Genomic DNA, 16,482 nt, shown 5'->3' on the forward strand with positions numbered 1-16,482 from the left:
GCTGGCATGGAATTTCTGGCCTACTATCTGCTGATGCAAACCGCATTAAAACCAGTCAAACAAAGCCAACAAACACCACACACAATGTACTGATTGACTGAAATGGAAATCGAGCCCGTCAGAAGAACTGCTGTTTAGTGGCTGTAGCGGTTTTGATTGGTGGAGCTGGTAGCATTTAGTCATTTGCCTATCTCTAAATCATGTCAGATTGCATCAGTGTGCCACTGATTTACATAACTCAAACAACTCACTGTCTGGGCACACATACAATGCGGAGGACAAGCGTGAACGCACACACACGCGCAAATATTTTTATTCTTTACTCCTCAAAGTCCTGACTCATCTCGGCAGACTGTGGAAGTCACTGTGAATAGCTCTCAACTCCAGAGAGAGTAGACTGTGCAGTAACCTTGCCCTGTTCTTGACATTTTTCTCTTCCAAGACGAAACAAAGAAGCAGCTACAACTTTAAAAAAAGAAAACGCATCCGTTTTTTTTCCCAGGCTGTGTTCCCCTGTGTACCTGCACTGCTTGGCTACAGTGAGGAATGCTGCTGCTGTTGCTACAGCCCAGTCTCAGAGGGCTTTACAGGGCAGGTTGTTTCAAACCTACACACCGCCTGTGTTCTGCAGATTCCCTGCCTTTTTTATCGACAGATACAATTGTCTCCTACGTACAGAAAATGTTTTATTATTCTGGGAACAAACCAAACAATTCAAAAAGATGTATTGTCTGTTAAAAATACATGGACAAAAATTGGAAAAAATGGATTCTCTTAATTCTGAGACTATGACTTTTTGGAGATGGGACGTTTTCTGCGGAGCGTGTCTGCATGGTTTCCCTGAGTACCTGCACTGCTGGGATACAGGAAGGAATGCCACAGCTGTTGACTTCAGCCCAATATCAAAGGGCTTTTAAGGGCAGGATGTCTGAAAACCACATATTGTCTGTGTTCTAGGAAACCGTATCCCCAAATTTGGGTTTGTTTTTTTTATGGTTATTGACAGCTGACACTGTCTCCTGAACAAACATGACAAAAATTCCTGGGATCAAACTAGTGCAAAGACATATTTACAACCATACATACTGACACACATGGTGCAAAGACAGCAGGGCTTCACATGCAGTGCAAAAGGAAAGTGCAACACATACTATGGATATTAGACTACACATGGCGGATGGTGAGAAGGAGGTGTAAATGTCAAAAATGCTTTGACTTGAATGGGAAAACTCAGCTAGTTTCTGTCAATTCCTTAAACTGTGCTTTTTGGATTTTGGATGTTTTCTGCAGAACATGATATCAGGCCTTCCTGCAGTCTGTCCACATGGTTTCCCAGTGTACCTGCACTGCCACACAGCCGGGTCTGTGTGTGCTGCATGGCCAAGATATTTTTAACCGTACATACGTTTGTGTTCTGCAGAAGGTTCGGTTTGGTTCTCTAACTTAACTCTATTTTTGATCTTTACTGACAGCAGACATTTTCACCACATGTAGCAAAGCAAACTGGAATCCAAACTAACTACTAAAAAAATGTATTGTAATTGCCAAAAATGGAAGAACATTTAAGTGGCAATACTTCAGATGCTCGTTTTCTTCCTTCTTTTTTTTTTTAGCAGCAGCCAGCAGCTATAACTGTATAACTATAAGTCACTGTCGGTCGGTCCCCAAAGTTTGAAAAAACTTTACTACCATTGTGGGACTGTGGGACACAGCTATAAAGACTATGAGTCTGATTGCTGCATCACTTTAAGTTTAGCTCAGTTGGTAAAGCATAGGTTTGCCACGTCAGAAATCCCGGGTTCAACGCCAATGTCCACCAGTTGTGTTTTTGATCCAGTATTTAGACACGTGTGCCATGTTATACAGTGTTGCTGTGTCCACCAGGTGCGATGCTGGACTGGAGCTGCGTGGCATTTTCTGTTCTTTTGGCGCTTCTTGTCTATTTTTGCCGTAGTTTGTGAAGCATGGAAATACACTATTAACTCACTATAGAGCACCACAGACATGCTAAGTCTCTATAGTAATACTACAGGAATATTACAGTGATTTTTCGCTCTGTTTTCATGCTGTATTTTAGCCTGCCCTTTTTTGTCTAGGCTCAATTGCTCTGTAGCCTAGTTTGTTATCTGTCTTGTCAGCTCGGTGCCTATCCAATAAATGGATATGTAGCCTACAGTAACCTTTTTTTATTGTTCCTGGAGTTCAGTTTCCTGATTGAAGCCACAGGCTGAGACGCCTTGTCAAAGCACAGCTTGGTGCTTTGACAAAAAACGTATCACAAATAACATGCTTGTTTTTTGCATTGCTGTGGTGTTTCTGCACCGCACTTCCCAGAGATCACCTGTCAATCAAACAGTGTGTCCAGTACTGTGACGTCTTTTTCCTTGGATTTTCTGCTGATGCAGTTTGAGTTTCTGTAGGTGTCGCTCTTTTCTTTGTCTGTTCAGCCATGGCGGCTATCGCTGCTCATGCTAACTACCCAGTTCTTCTTCTATCGATTCCAAACAAACCGCTGTTGCTGCTGCCGGAAACATAAAACGCATCACTTCCTGTGTGGCAGAGGATTAAAGACCTACCAGACACCGGGTGTTTAGAACAGCAAATGTAAACGCTTTCATGAACTGTATATAGGTTGAATCATTATTGTGTTATATCTGTCAGTGATATTGAATAGGAAAATGGACATTTATTAGGATGGAAATGCTGCAGATTATAACTTTACTGATAAAAAGCCAATTTCTGTGGCTACTTGAAGATACTTGAAGATACTTGAAGATACTTGAAGATACGTGGTTTGTGCAGAAGATGACATTTGGTCTTCCTGCAGCCTCTCCAATATATTACCTGCACTGCTAGGCTACAGGAAGGAATGCTTCAGCACAGCGTGTTACATGTCTAACTTTAACTTAGACTTTAACTTTTTTTCTCCCCATAGCATTGCACAGCTGATATTGTCCCATCTCAAACAAAAACAGTTTCCTGATGTTTGGAAGGTACACATACTGTAGCTTTACTCCTCGCTGCCTGCACACTTGCGGTAGACTTTTGGGGTTTTTTTCTTTAGAGAAAAACAAAGGAATTACAGTCCCTACATCACACACAAATACACATTCCAAATCTAGACGTAAATGCACTCATAGCACAATCAAAATTGCACACACACACACACACACACACACACATATAGCTGGAAGTACCAAGTGCTTTCCTTTTCTACGCGAGGCTCTGACAAGACATTCCAGACCAGTTTTGCAAGGTCATAAAAAGCACTTTAATAAGAGTACTGTGGCGACAGGTTTTTACGCAGGCTGCTTGTTGGCCTACTTCTGCTCCGAGAGCAAGAAAACCAAAACAGAGCATAGATCATTCAGTCTTTACAAGTCAACAGCAAAGATTCAATCGGATGTGATTTCTAAGGGATTTCTGTCCCGCTCTTGGACTGTAGCTGCACCACTCCCATTCATTTCTCATGCAACAGCACTTTTACTCTGTTTTTTGTCCTGATCACCACCAGAACCCTCTCTTCCTCCCTCCTTAGCTCTTATTTCCTGTCTCTCTTGCATAATCATTTTATGGTCCCAGCAACATTGTCAGGGTACTACAGCTTTGACCCTTGCACTGTTGATTGCCTGTAATTTTGGGGAATCTAGGAACTGAAGCTTGTTCTGCGGTTGTATTCACTGTAAATCACTCTGGAATACAGCATCAACTTAATGCCTAAAATGTAATTTAAAGGAGATTGTCTCAGTGTGAACAAAACGGGACAAGGCGTTTCGGTACACACAAAAACATACAATACATGCTCCATATAATGCCCATTTTAATTTCATCACATCAGATATCCTATAGATATATGGAGAGGCAGAGGCAGGAGTAAAAAAAAAAAAATGTAAAAAATTCTAATAAAATAGAAGCAGACAACGGACACTCATCCCTTGCTGTTCCTGTCTTGAAGTTTACCGTGTTGACTTTTACATATTTGACTGTCTCTGTCTATGGTACGAATGCAACAGGCATCGATATCAACTGGTAACACTGTCAGTGAGTTAGCTGCACCTTGAAAAGTAAAGACAGCCCAAGTGTATCAAGACAACAAAGTCAGGCTGTACACGCACTGACCCTTAACACTGTAGTAGAAGTAGGGATAAGCCCACGACTCTATTAAACACTGTCTGCTGTTGGAGAGAGTCTTCAATCCCCCATAATCCCCATTTCCACGGACAAAAACCCAACTCACTCCCAACTTCAGTATCTAAGACTCTAAAAGCCGAGGAGAGCCTGATACTGCAAGATTTTGACCAGATTTATCCCGGTTTTGTCAGTACCCTTTCCAAAACACACACACAATCACTCACACACACACACACACACACTAAGTGGTAGGTTTTATCCAAGGCTTTGTCAGGACACCTTGAACATCTTAAAAACTTTGGCTGGAACAACAATGTTGGCGTTTCAAGAGATACTTTGACATTTTTCTGAAATTTTAGTCTCATATTTTCCCCCCTCTCACCAGGTGCTGGCCACAGCTGTCAGCTTTGAGATGTCAGTTTGACTTGACATTTGGCATTATTAGTGCAGTTGTAAATCTTGCTTTGCTCATCATGTCGCCACTTCTCACTGAAATAACTTTTTTTTTCTTTATCCCCGATATCTCATCCCTTTGCTTGCTGCAACACACGTCCTCTCTTATCTTCTTGGCCTCTTAACTCCACCAGTATGTTGCCACATTTTGCTTGCAGTGCGACAGTCTCATCTACCCTCAGGATAGAGAAACTAAACTGACATAGCGGTCAGTGAGGCTGCCCCGTTTAATGTTTTCCTTCGTGATGAGATTTCATATTAAAACGATTTGTTTTACCTACATTGCGAGTACGGTGCCCAGAGTGGTCATGGGAAGAAGGAAAGGCATATCAGACGTAAACAGAAGGCAGTACATTAGTGTCACTGTAGGAGCTTCGTCTGCTAAATGATGTTTTTTTTTTTCCTTCAGTTTGGGCAAACTGAGTTCACCTGCAACAACAGTGGTAACAGTTGCAACAGAACCTCAAAGATTTCCAACCACTGAAAATTACCCGCATTCAGCAGGTGGCAGGTGTTGATTTCCCACCCTGATTATTAGCTTTCGTCATTTAAAGTAATGGCTGCTCTAGCCTTCAGCCTTCATTTCAAAAGAGGAATCTGATCTTTTTCTTCTACTGTTTGTATTTGTTTTGTTTTTTTATATTACTGCTTTTATTGGTTTATATTGTCTTTTATTCTTTTCTGTCTTTTAACAAAGTACACAAGCAAACCACTACGCTAAATTCCTTGTATGTGCAAATATACTCCAATAAAATGATTCTGATTCTGAATACTAACAACGCTCTTTTCTCAGGAAGTTATGTAGGATTTTTCTCATCATGTAGGCCTAACAAGTAGCTGGTGAGGAAACCAAATAATCAACTGATATTCCAAAATGTCAGAGCAACCCTGTAACTGGCCTAATAAACTGTGCAGGCTCGCTCTGCGTTCCCTACCAATGCAACAGGCCAGAGCTGACGATATCTGTCTCTTCACGCCTGCTGTCCTGCATGGAATGTAGCTACACTTCTCACCTCTCTCACACATACACACACACACACACATGCGCTCACACACTGCACTGTTTGCACATGCACGCGCAGGTAAACATGCATGCACAGTGGGAACCCTAGGCAGTAGTGCTGTGAGGGCGGTGGTACCCATAGGAAAAGCTGACGTGTTTACATTCAAACAATACCCACCGGGACAAAGCCACTGTTGTTGTAGCCCGCTGTGTGAATGAGGGACATCAAAACAAGTTTTGGAAGACAAGCTATTAGACACTTGGCTTTACATGCGGTTCCGTTTCACTGACAAGCCTATAATTAAATGTCTAAAGTAAACAGTTTGGACTACAACAGGAGTAAGTCAATAAATACAGGCTACAGTTGGATTATCTTCCTACATGGATTAACTGCCTATAACCCAAATTGATAAATAGGTAGACCGTTACATTATTTCACTGTACGTTTAAATGTACATAAAACACACTCAAATCTACTATATGCACTAAAATCCCATTGTTTTACCAATTAATCCAGCATGTCACTCCATCTGAAACATTCAGATCGCAGCCAATTTGGACATTTTTGTCTGCTTGAAGTGTTTTCACGCGGTTAGGAATTACTAATTATTATGGAATAAGCATAAATTAGTGCTACTGCTGAGTCATGTAAGATTCACTCTTCGGTACAGTCATCCTAGTGCTAGTCAGTCTTGCCACATAATGGAATAAAATCAACGTAGGCGTATATATGAAGTGTCTCTATTGCAAGTGTCTCTATTGCAGACCAGCGTTTCATTGCATAGGTGAGCCATTAGTCACCTTTCAACATTTAATGCCTTAAAAGATGAAAAATCCTTTGTTGTTGAATACCCCATATCATAAATTGAGTTTGTTTTTTCTTTTAAATAGAGTTTGTGTTTAAAATAGTGTCTGTCCCGTGGCCCAAGTGCTGTTTCACAGGCCTTTCCAGCCTGCTGAAATAAAAAAATATATATATATATATCAGTGGGGAAATGTTGTCACAGATCTTGAAACCCACGACCACAAAGCGCAGAGCTGAGGAAACCAAGAAATTGCTCACAGACTTGAGTCACTAGCTCCTAGTCCCTCCAAGTCCACAGGCCCTTTAGCTTGTTTAGGCTGATGTGGACCTGGTGTGTGTGTGTGTGTGGTGGGGGGGGTATTGGCTCCACAAGGACAGGCTTTCAGTGCCCCGGGTCAGGGGAAGGCTGTGTGTATTCACCCAGTCAAACACAAACACACAAACACGCCGTCTTCCATAGCTTCCCTCTCTCTCTCTCTCTGTCTGTTTCGAACACAGACTCCTCTATATCCTCCTAATTCAGACTCTCTCTCATCCAGCCTGCAGTTTATTGGCTCATTCAGTTTTGTTGATGTTGTTTCTGGTGTGTGTGTGTGTTTTGTGTGTGTGTGTGTGTGTGTGTGTGTGGGAGGGGGTGGGTGTATCGGTGAGTGTGGGAGTTAAGCTGCATTCACGTCATATTGGATTTACCGTAATTACGAGCTGCTGACTGGGAGAAAAACGCTCACGTCAGCCTCCTAGTGGTAATTACAGATAGGACAGGAGGGAATTTTTTGTAGGCGTCGATATCTCCCACTTGGCGTCACAAAATGCAGAAGTGTGTGTCAACGCAGGTGGCAAACATGGCAGCAAATGCACCAACCAGTCCAAGGTAATAAAAATCAAAACTGGTTAGTTAGATTCATACTAGCTTCATAATATTCAGATTCATAATAGCTCTATATACAAAAAGTGAGCAATGCTGACTGCTGCTGTTCGTTTGTGGTTGGGTGAAAAAAAGTGAGAGACTTGTTTTTTTTATATATATATATATATTGGCAGAATCTGCTTTGTCAAAATCCTGTCTTGACCTTTCTTCGCCTATTTACAATTATTGGTAAAAAACGTACTATTTTCTTCTTTCCATCGGCATAAGTTTCCTCCGACCGGATTTCGGTGTTACACTTGCTGAAACGGAAAGGTTTAATAAACATAAAGAAAGCGATTCACTTACAAACAATTCAGCAGCATGACTAGTTGTTTTTTTTATATATATTGCCAGAATCTGCTTTGTTCACGTTTGTTTATGTGCTAAAAGTGTGATTTTGAGACATGTTTCGCCACACAATGGCATTGAATGGAGAGTGAAAAAAATGCAATTCTCCAATCATCTCTACTGGAGCAACAGATAAGAGAATTGCTGATTTTGGGGTTATATCATGTCCAGGAAGCTACACAACCCAAGGTACTACCAAAGTTAAAGATCACTTTAACATTAAACCTTAGGATCGCCATCTTGGATGTGGACGCCCAACGTGTTGAACGTGTGAACGCTTCCAAGTTGTAGCAACCAGATGTCGTCCCGTTTTTCCCCCACATCTGATATGACATGAATGCACCATTTCCTTTAAATGTGTTTTTTTCAGTTCTTTCTTTCTCTACTGTAAGACGTTTCATTACAGAACATCAGAAGTCAAAGTCTCACACAGTCTCTCTATATGAGAATTTATGTTTCAGGCTATATCTTCTCTCAAACTTGCTCTCTCAGCTCTAAATAAAATACAAACTCCTCACTCTTTCTCTATTCCTGCATTTCTGCCTTCTTCCAACTATCTCTCTCTCTCATGCATCTCTTTCTCAGCCTCCATCATTTTTCGCCACCAGCCTCCATCTCAGTTTCTCTCTATATACCCCACACTATCTCTGTCCCCCCTCATCTCTTTCTCACAGCCCTTTTTGATTATATGTAGCTATCTCTCTCTTTCTGCTGACAAGCGTGGACTCTCTCTAGCTCTTTCTCAATTCACCCATCCATATCTGCCCCCTCCCTTCCCTCTCTCTCTCTCCATCTCAGCCATCTTTTTGATTACCTGTCAGTATCTCTCTCTCTCTCACTTTCCCTCATCTCTCTCCCTCGCTGCCATCTCTTCGATTAGACGATACCGCACCTACCATGCTCGCTCTCTCATAACTGTGCAAGTATCTCTCTCTCAAGCTTCCTCTCTGTCGCAACCACTCTCTCTCTCTCTGTCACTTAGTTTCCGTCCCCCTCTCACCTCTCCACAACCCTCTTTCTGATTAGCCTATATGTATTTTCCCTTCTCTCCTCCCCACTTGTCTCCTCTCATCTCTCAAACATACGAATTACATACATACATTCATACATACAAATTCTCCATCCATATCCCTCTATCATCCCTCTTCTTATCTCTCTCTCTCTTACTGTCATCTGTCTGATGATATGTGTATCTAGACAGTCAGTTAGCAGCGGTGTACTGTGGTTAAAAACATGCCAATTTGACAGGAAGTGTCACCATGTCAGTTTCTCATCAACAGCTGCCTAACCCCACTGGTCCTCCACCACGGTGGGAAACTAACAGCTGCCACCAACCACCAATCAAATGCTGGGAAATTTGGGCTTTGACTACAAAGTTTCTCAGCTGTATCAGGCTCCTCACTTCGGCTTCGGGTTCCTTTCTCTTTTCTAAAAACCCAATTCTGCAGGTAAAATAGTGAAAGTTGCTGCCAAACTTTGGAATCCACCTGCCACAAATAAGTTAATTTCCTTCTCAGTTATCAACCTCGAGCAGTTTTTCCCCAGGGTGCACTGCAGCAAAGTAACAAAAGCCCTGGCACACCAAAATTGTGATTGCTTAGACACATATCACACCAAGCCTGGGGTATAAAAACTGGTGAACCATGTGGTGTCAAGGGACACTTGAGCAAAAACAGTAAACCAAATTATTGGTTGCTTACAAATGTCACAGTGAGCCTTGTATACTTGTGTATATGCAAGATGACCAGCATTCACAATGAGCTGCTGATCTTAGATTTAGGCCAAATTCTATTCACTGGGTTGAAAACATTGCTTATGGGCTCATTAAATGAAATTTAGAGGGAATAAGTACGATTTTGACTGCGCCATAGCACAAAATGACCATAATAGATCTGCAGGGGTTGATAGGGTTCTTGATTAATACCAATGACTCAACGATTACTTTGCCAAGTGCTGAGCTTTCTGGCTTTTAAAACTTACTTTCCAGCCCGTACCCTCTGTTTTGGAAGAAACATGAGGAGAAAAATTATGAATGACAAGCAAAACCCCCTTCTTCCCAAATGCAAACAATGCTAAGAAGCCACTGGAAAGGACAGACAACTGTAAAATTTTGCAGCTTGATCAAGGTTTTGATGCGTCTTCCTTATTTAAGAGACAGTCAGCTTGAACCTACATCCAGACTTCTTCAGATGAGCCCCCAGGCCGCCGTCAAAACAACACTACTGCAAAACTGGTTTTCACCTTGACTGCTTGTACTTGTGTGTTTGCTCGCAGTGTAACAAATATTTGTCAGAACGGATGGTATTTGCACATCAGACACAATGCAGTAAAACCTGGGAGGGGGTTCTTCACTGTGACTGTGGGTACGATGGCGATGCAGCTAAGTCATGTAAATAAATAAGAATTAAAGGGGCATTATCATAGGAATTAAAATGTTCCTCTAGCACATGGGTCTCAAACTCGTGGCCCGCGGGCCAATTGCGGCCCGCGAGACGATATTTTGTGGCCCCCACCTTAATATGAAAGTTTAATGTTAGTGCGGCCCGCAAGTTTTATATGGATGGCACTTTACAGTATTGTGTGCGGAGCTGAACGAACCTACCAATCACGGTGGGGTATATGGCTCTCGGGGGTGGGACATCGACCGGGCTTGATGCAAGCAGAGAAACATTTCTCAATGAGTGAAAGTTACAGCAGCGTTGCCATGGAGAGTTTTCTTCCGTGCCTGGCTGGCTGCCTCGTTTCTATTGGGCACACGCGGACTTTCGTCCCAGCGCGCTGCGTTCACAACACTTCCAAAAAAAAGTTTTTTAAGTTGCTGCCCAGCGGGACATTATACGTATATATGTCTCTCTCTGACAAAATAAATCAAAGTGATGCGTACGCGGCGGGATAAAAGAAAAGTAAGGAACTCAATGTAGCCTAATGTAGTCTGCAGTCACATAGCGACACCTGTCCGTCGGCGATAACAGTCCCCGGTAACCCGGACCAATTATAGGGTCGCACCGTTATTTGTGGGTCATTATTTTTTATTTGCATCGCGCTATTTGCATTGCCTCACACGATGAACACTACATATATTTCTATATGATGTCATTTGTTTTTTTTGTTTCTATGACTACGTTTACAACAACAACAACAACAGCACGGTGTCATTTCCGCTTCTTTTTCCTGTAACAACAGCACGGCGGATAACACTCCGGGAGCAGTCGCCTTTTTGCGCTCGCTATCCCGGTACTTTCTACCATCTACAAATGCCATGGTGTTCATGTCATCATGAAAGACATGAACATCGAGCGCAAAAACAAAGGAGACTGCTACCGGGCTATTATCCGCCGACCGCCGTGCTGCTGTCACAGGAAAAAGAAGCGGAAATGACGTTAAAAAAGCGGAAAAGCCATGTTCAGAAGAACAGTTCATGTTCTTCAATGTTCCATTCATGTTCAGGACAATTCATATTCAGAAGAACCCATTGAGGTTAAAGAACTGTTAATAAAGACGTTTAAATCTTATTTTGTGTTAAAAAATAAAAATAAAGACATTTGAGAAGATTGGATTTTTTTTAACAAAGCTTTTCTTGTGGAATACCTGATGCGGCCCAGCCTCACCCAGACTCTGCCTCCAGCAGCCCCCAGGTAAATTGAGTTTGAGACCCCTGCTCTAGCACCATACACGATCAAAGATGTTTAATGAAGTTAAAATATGATTATGTTTGAGTGGTTAGAATTAAAGTTATTGCTTTTTCAAAATTCCATCCTTCCATCCTACAGATGCCACTCAACACATCACAACTGGACTCGACTGGCCTCCCACTAATCAATTTCAATTTCTAAAATCCTTCCAATCAAGCAAGTTTGCAGCATTTGCACTGACACACCCTCTCTCAAGTCTTCATTCATTCAATTAAAACCCCTTTAAATAAACTACTACACCTGAGCCATAGTGTATCTGAAAACAGAATAATATGGGAGCTTTAAAGACAAAAAAAAAAAAAAAGGAGAAAGCAAAGATGATCTCTAACTAGCTGAGTGTTTACCACACAGTTGGTATAGCCAGCGGCTACAGCTGGCCGTGTTTTATGGGAATTATCAGCGCAGTTGGAATGCATCTTTGACCAATCAGACTGCGAGGCTGAAATCACCTGTTTTATAATTACTATTGTCATGCGGTACTCTATGTCCTGATACCCACTGACTCCCTCGGCAGTCAGGCCCTATTGTTGTGTGTGTATCACTGAAATGAAATGCATTGGGAGGGGTTTTTGACGAACCTTGTACCAACAACACATCGTCGCCCCAGGCAACGCTGGAGAGAGACGCAGTAAGGCCAGGGAGAAATGGAAGATGCCTGATACAAGTGGACCGATATCGGGCTGTGGTGTTGAAGATGTGTTTTGACGTACACTCGAAATACACTTCTAACACACATGCATACACACCGCCAGCTCTTGCACAATCAGGCCTACGTTTTTCTTTTCACGTACACTTGAAACATTCCAGTGAAACACGCAGTTTCACACAGATACACCAAATTAAACGTGCACACTTTGTACATAACCAGCGCCACACATATAACCAGATACACAGAAACACACACACACACAGGGCTAGTTTTTGCTCGGGTTCCCACACCCCGCTGTGACCTACATCCTCTTCCTCAACCAGTCAATACATGAGCGAAATGCCTCAAACCATAAGGCATCAATTTCACATTCTGCAGAGGGAGGATGGCTTCTGTTTTTAACCATAGTGATGGTACATTCAGATACTGTCTAACTACTCTTAAAGGAGTATAACACCTTTTTTCTTTCTTTTTTTCTACAGTAGAATATGGCTGTCGTTTAGAGTTACAGCCAATTTATTTCTGTTTATTTTTACATTTCCCCCAATCATTTTGCAATGCATGTAATCAGATTTTTTAATGTTTACTAGATTTTTTTTTGTCGTTTTTAAAATGCCAGCTTTACGGTGTCAAAACTAGTTTGAGATTAACTGCTAACACCCAAAATAAGGCAGCAGAGCGTAACGTAACGCAGCATTGATGAGAAAACACTCAATGAAATAACGATAAAACAGAGAAACATTGACAAAACCAAATTAAGGCTTCATGTTTACTGTGATGGGTTATTTAGCTCGGGCAATTTCCAAGTCTGTGGAAGTTGTTTTTCATGCTGTAGAAAAATTAATAGCAGCAACGGCTTATTCTAAAGGGAGGAAAATTAGCCATAATTGCTCCAACTATGCTGACTGTGTGCAGACACCACCAGGAAAGGAGATGATGGGCACAAACTTAAAATAGCACCGGTATTATCCTTCAGCTTCAGTTTGTTGAGTTGTGTCAGCATTGAGCAAACCACCGTCCTTGGTGACTTCTGCTGAAACACACACAGCCTCCTTTGAAAGATATTTCTTTGTAGCGCTTCCAAGAACACACAGTCCACCACACACTGGTTTGCATCTCCTGTTCTGTTCGCAGCGGCTCGTCTGCTTGCTTAGACAGCAAAGAGTCACCACTTAAGGTCTCTGTGTTTCTCTTTCTCTCTCCCTCCTCGTCTCTCTACCTCGCTCGCCCTCTCCCTCAGGAGACTGTGGCTTTGTAATGGTCGGAATTCCCATAAATGTCCGGTCCGTGCTGGGCGCAGCCGCGGCCGCCGTAAATCACCCGGCGTGATTGGCTGTCTCTTACCACCGGGGCATCTGTGTGGCACTGAGAAAGGTAGGCAAGCAGGGAAGAGGCTGGATGGAAACTCAAGAAACTGGAAAAAGGTTGACAGGCCTAAAACCTGCGGTGAGAGAGATTACCCACTGAGCCAAACATCTGCGTGGAAGACAGACGAACCTACAGCAGGCCTAAAACATTCAGATTCACGGCATTTTAGCTGACGCTCGTAGCCAGAACGACCTTCAGTGACGCACGATTATGACTAAAATGATAATCCTGATTGTTTGGTTAGGCCTTACGATTAGTAATCTTGATGATTAGTAAACGTGGTAATTCCAGTAACAAAATTAGTTTACTGTACTTCTGGCGTCTTATGTCAACATCCTGACTAGTTTCAATTGCAGTGAACAGTGGGAATGGCACATGGTTGCATCATCTCAGAGTAAATAATGATATGAGTAGTGCTAGCGACCACTTCAGCATCAAAGCTGATATGAAGAATTGTGCTCAGTGTTAGTGTTAAAACCCCCAACCCAGGAGCCATAAGCTTTGTTGCTGGCCTACGACTGAAACCCGAATGTCTACTTGCCTAAGAATAAAACAACCAGTATGAGAAAAAGACTTGGTGGCTCAAGCTGCACACCACAGCCTCACAATGTCAGAGGTTCAACTCCACATATCATCCTTTCACTCTTATCCTTCCTGTCACTTTCCGCTATGTACTAACAAACAAAGCAGAGATGCCATTAGCCAGACCAGGGGGCCACACAGCACCGTCCCTGGAACCTGCAAGGGTCCCCGGACCTGAGTTTGACAAGGACCGAGAGGAACAGAAAAAGGGAATAACACTCATATAGTGCCTTGTGCCTCCTCCCTCATCGCAGGTTCGTATCGCAACACTATGAGGATTTCACCTCGTCTGCCCTCATCTCAGCGAGCTTATCTCCACCCTCTCCTCATTCAGAGTGATGGGCTAAATTTAGTCTCTTTATCAAACGGTTAACTTCATCACATGGTGACTTACCAAATCACAGATCCACTTGACTGCTATGACTGTATCATTATGTTGGAGGACCAAACACGGTTGTTATGGTTTGTTTGGCTCCGTACAAAAGCCCTCTCTGAAAGGTGTGAAAGAGGCTTTCTACTTGCCATGCACACACAAACAAACAGAGGATCAGAGCCAAAAAAGGGCCTTTTCAAAGGTGTGGTGCAAAGCTGGACGCTAGCTAGTTTTTAAACCAAATTTTTTTTTTTACACCGATTGTGCTTTGAAAAGTGCTTGCGCTTCAAAACTATTACCAGCAGCTGAACATGGGAGGGAGTACGGTGTGAGCTATTTTTGGGGGAAAGTGTAGCCAAAGCAATGACAAGCCAGCTGTGTTTCCACAGCTTCATGTTGGGCGGAGGAGGAGGAGGATGAGGGAGGTGGAGGAGGAGGAGGAGGGTGGGATGAGAAAGCGGCAGTGATTAGACTTAGCTGGCTTCATTCAAACTAAAGTTTACAGAAACAAGTTCCTTAGCTTAGAAATGAGCTCCCTGATGGGAATAGTATATGACGTTATGTTTTGTAAGTAAAACTGTATTTACAAGTCTATTATGCAGTGCTGTAAGGCAGGGTTTCCCAAACTTAACCGTGTCAAGGACCACCAAACAGAAATCAACTGGGAATTGAACCCCCACTTGTGCTAAGGTTTTGTCCCATGAGAGATTTTGCATTTAGATTCAGTACGAAAATCCATAATTGTCTCTACTAAAGGTGGGATAACAGTGGGGCGTGAACTCCCAGATCAGAATAGCCTTTCTGTACATGCTCTCACTGTGTAAATATCTAGGGAATAAAACCATAAAGAAAGCAAAATTCTTCATCATGGGGACCCCCTGGAACCCTCTCAAGGACCCCTGATGGTCCCTGAACCCCACTTTAAGAACCACTATATAGCACCATAATATATGTTGTCCTATAGTATGTTAATTGACTTAAAAGCTGTTTCATTTGTATACATTTGAACTGCACTACACAGGTACTGTAGGCTATAGCAGGGAAGCATACAGTTGCCTATTAACTTAAGCAGAACTGTCCCAAAAACTGGAAATGGCTTATTTGTATGCAGCCTAAATACACAGTGAAGTTAGTGTAATTGCATGGGATATAGTATTCATAACAGTGATAATCAGATAGTTTGCCTGGAAGCAACTTGACTCATCAAACCCCTCTGGACCAACTGAATGGGTTTTCCCTGCAGTGAGGTGAAGCAACAGTTTGCCTTTTAGCTAGCGTTAGCAAAGCAATGCTAATTAAGAAAGCATAGTTTTGTTTACCTCTGCTGTCCGTAGCGAGGGCGGTTTCTTCAAAGCTTGTTTGAAACAAGTTTCCATCGCTCCGGTCATTTTCATAACTTCTTAAACCGGTTCAAAATCCGCCTCAGGAACTCAAACGCACTCCCCGTTTAGTTAATCTCACTTTCACGTCTCCGAGCCGGGCTAAACAAACTCACATCCCCGTTGCTCTTTTCCTCGCCCAGCCGAGCATGGATGGAGTTTAAGTCCAAACGGACCGGGACTGGGAGCTCCTTCTCCAGGCAAACAAACTCCACTTTAGCTACTGCGTATCCGGGAAAGAGTCGACACCGTTAAAACGAGAGAGAAAATCAAATCTGCGGGACTTGTTGTCATGAATTCTGTACATCTTTGGTGAAGCGAAATATCCACCTCGGTAGCTAGTAGTTGGATCCAGGAGTTCAGATTTAGATCCCTCCTCCAGATCCGACTGACTGTGGAGAGTTGACGACATCTGTCTGGCCCAGGCTGGTGCTGCATTCAGGTGCTGTCGGAAATGTGGGAATTACGACCAGAGCGGCACATGAACGACCCGGCAAAGTGGTAAATACTACTGGGGAAAATCGGGATTTTCTATGATAAGACCCAAGTTGTGTATAACACGATATATTACATATAGAGACAACAGCTGCAAATAGTTTTTTAGCTTAGAGTTTATTTATAATGCTTATAATGGCTAATACATTAAAGTGGTAATCCGCAATTCTGTTAAATTAAACAGTGTGTCCAGTACTGTTATGTCTTTTTCCTTGGATTTTCTGTTGATGCAGTTTGGCTATCACTGCTCATGCTAACTACCCAGTTCTTCTTCTGTTTACTCCAAACACACTGTTG

General features: G+C 42.6%; 1 protein-coding gene across 1 annotated transcript in view; it reads right to left on the bottom strand.

Moving 5' to 3' along the window:
• rapgef6 (Rap guanine nucleotide exchange factor (GEF) 6) overlaps positions 1-15,929 on the bottom strand; it is a 176,530-nt gene extending 160,601 nt beyond the window's left edge. Inside the window, exon 1 of the mRNA XM_078286483.1 lies at positions 15,631-15,929. Within this exon, the coding sequence (XP_078142609.1) occupies positions 15,631-15,705 (75 nt within the window). The 5' untranslated portion in view covers positions 15,706-15,929. The remainder of the gene's footprint in view (positions 1-15,630) is intronic.
• Between the last annotated feature and the right edge of the window lie 553 nt (positions 15,930-16,482).

The sequence above is a fragment of the Centroberyx gerrardi genome, chromosome 11, assembly GCF_048128805.1.
Source record: "Centroberyx gerrardi isolate f3 chromosome 11, fCenGer3.hap1.cur.20231027, whole genome shotgun sequence".
In the NCBI taxonomy this organism is placed as follows: domain Eukaryota; kingdom Metazoa; phylum Chordata; class Actinopteri; order Beryciformes; family Berycidae; genus Centroberyx; species Centroberyx gerrardi.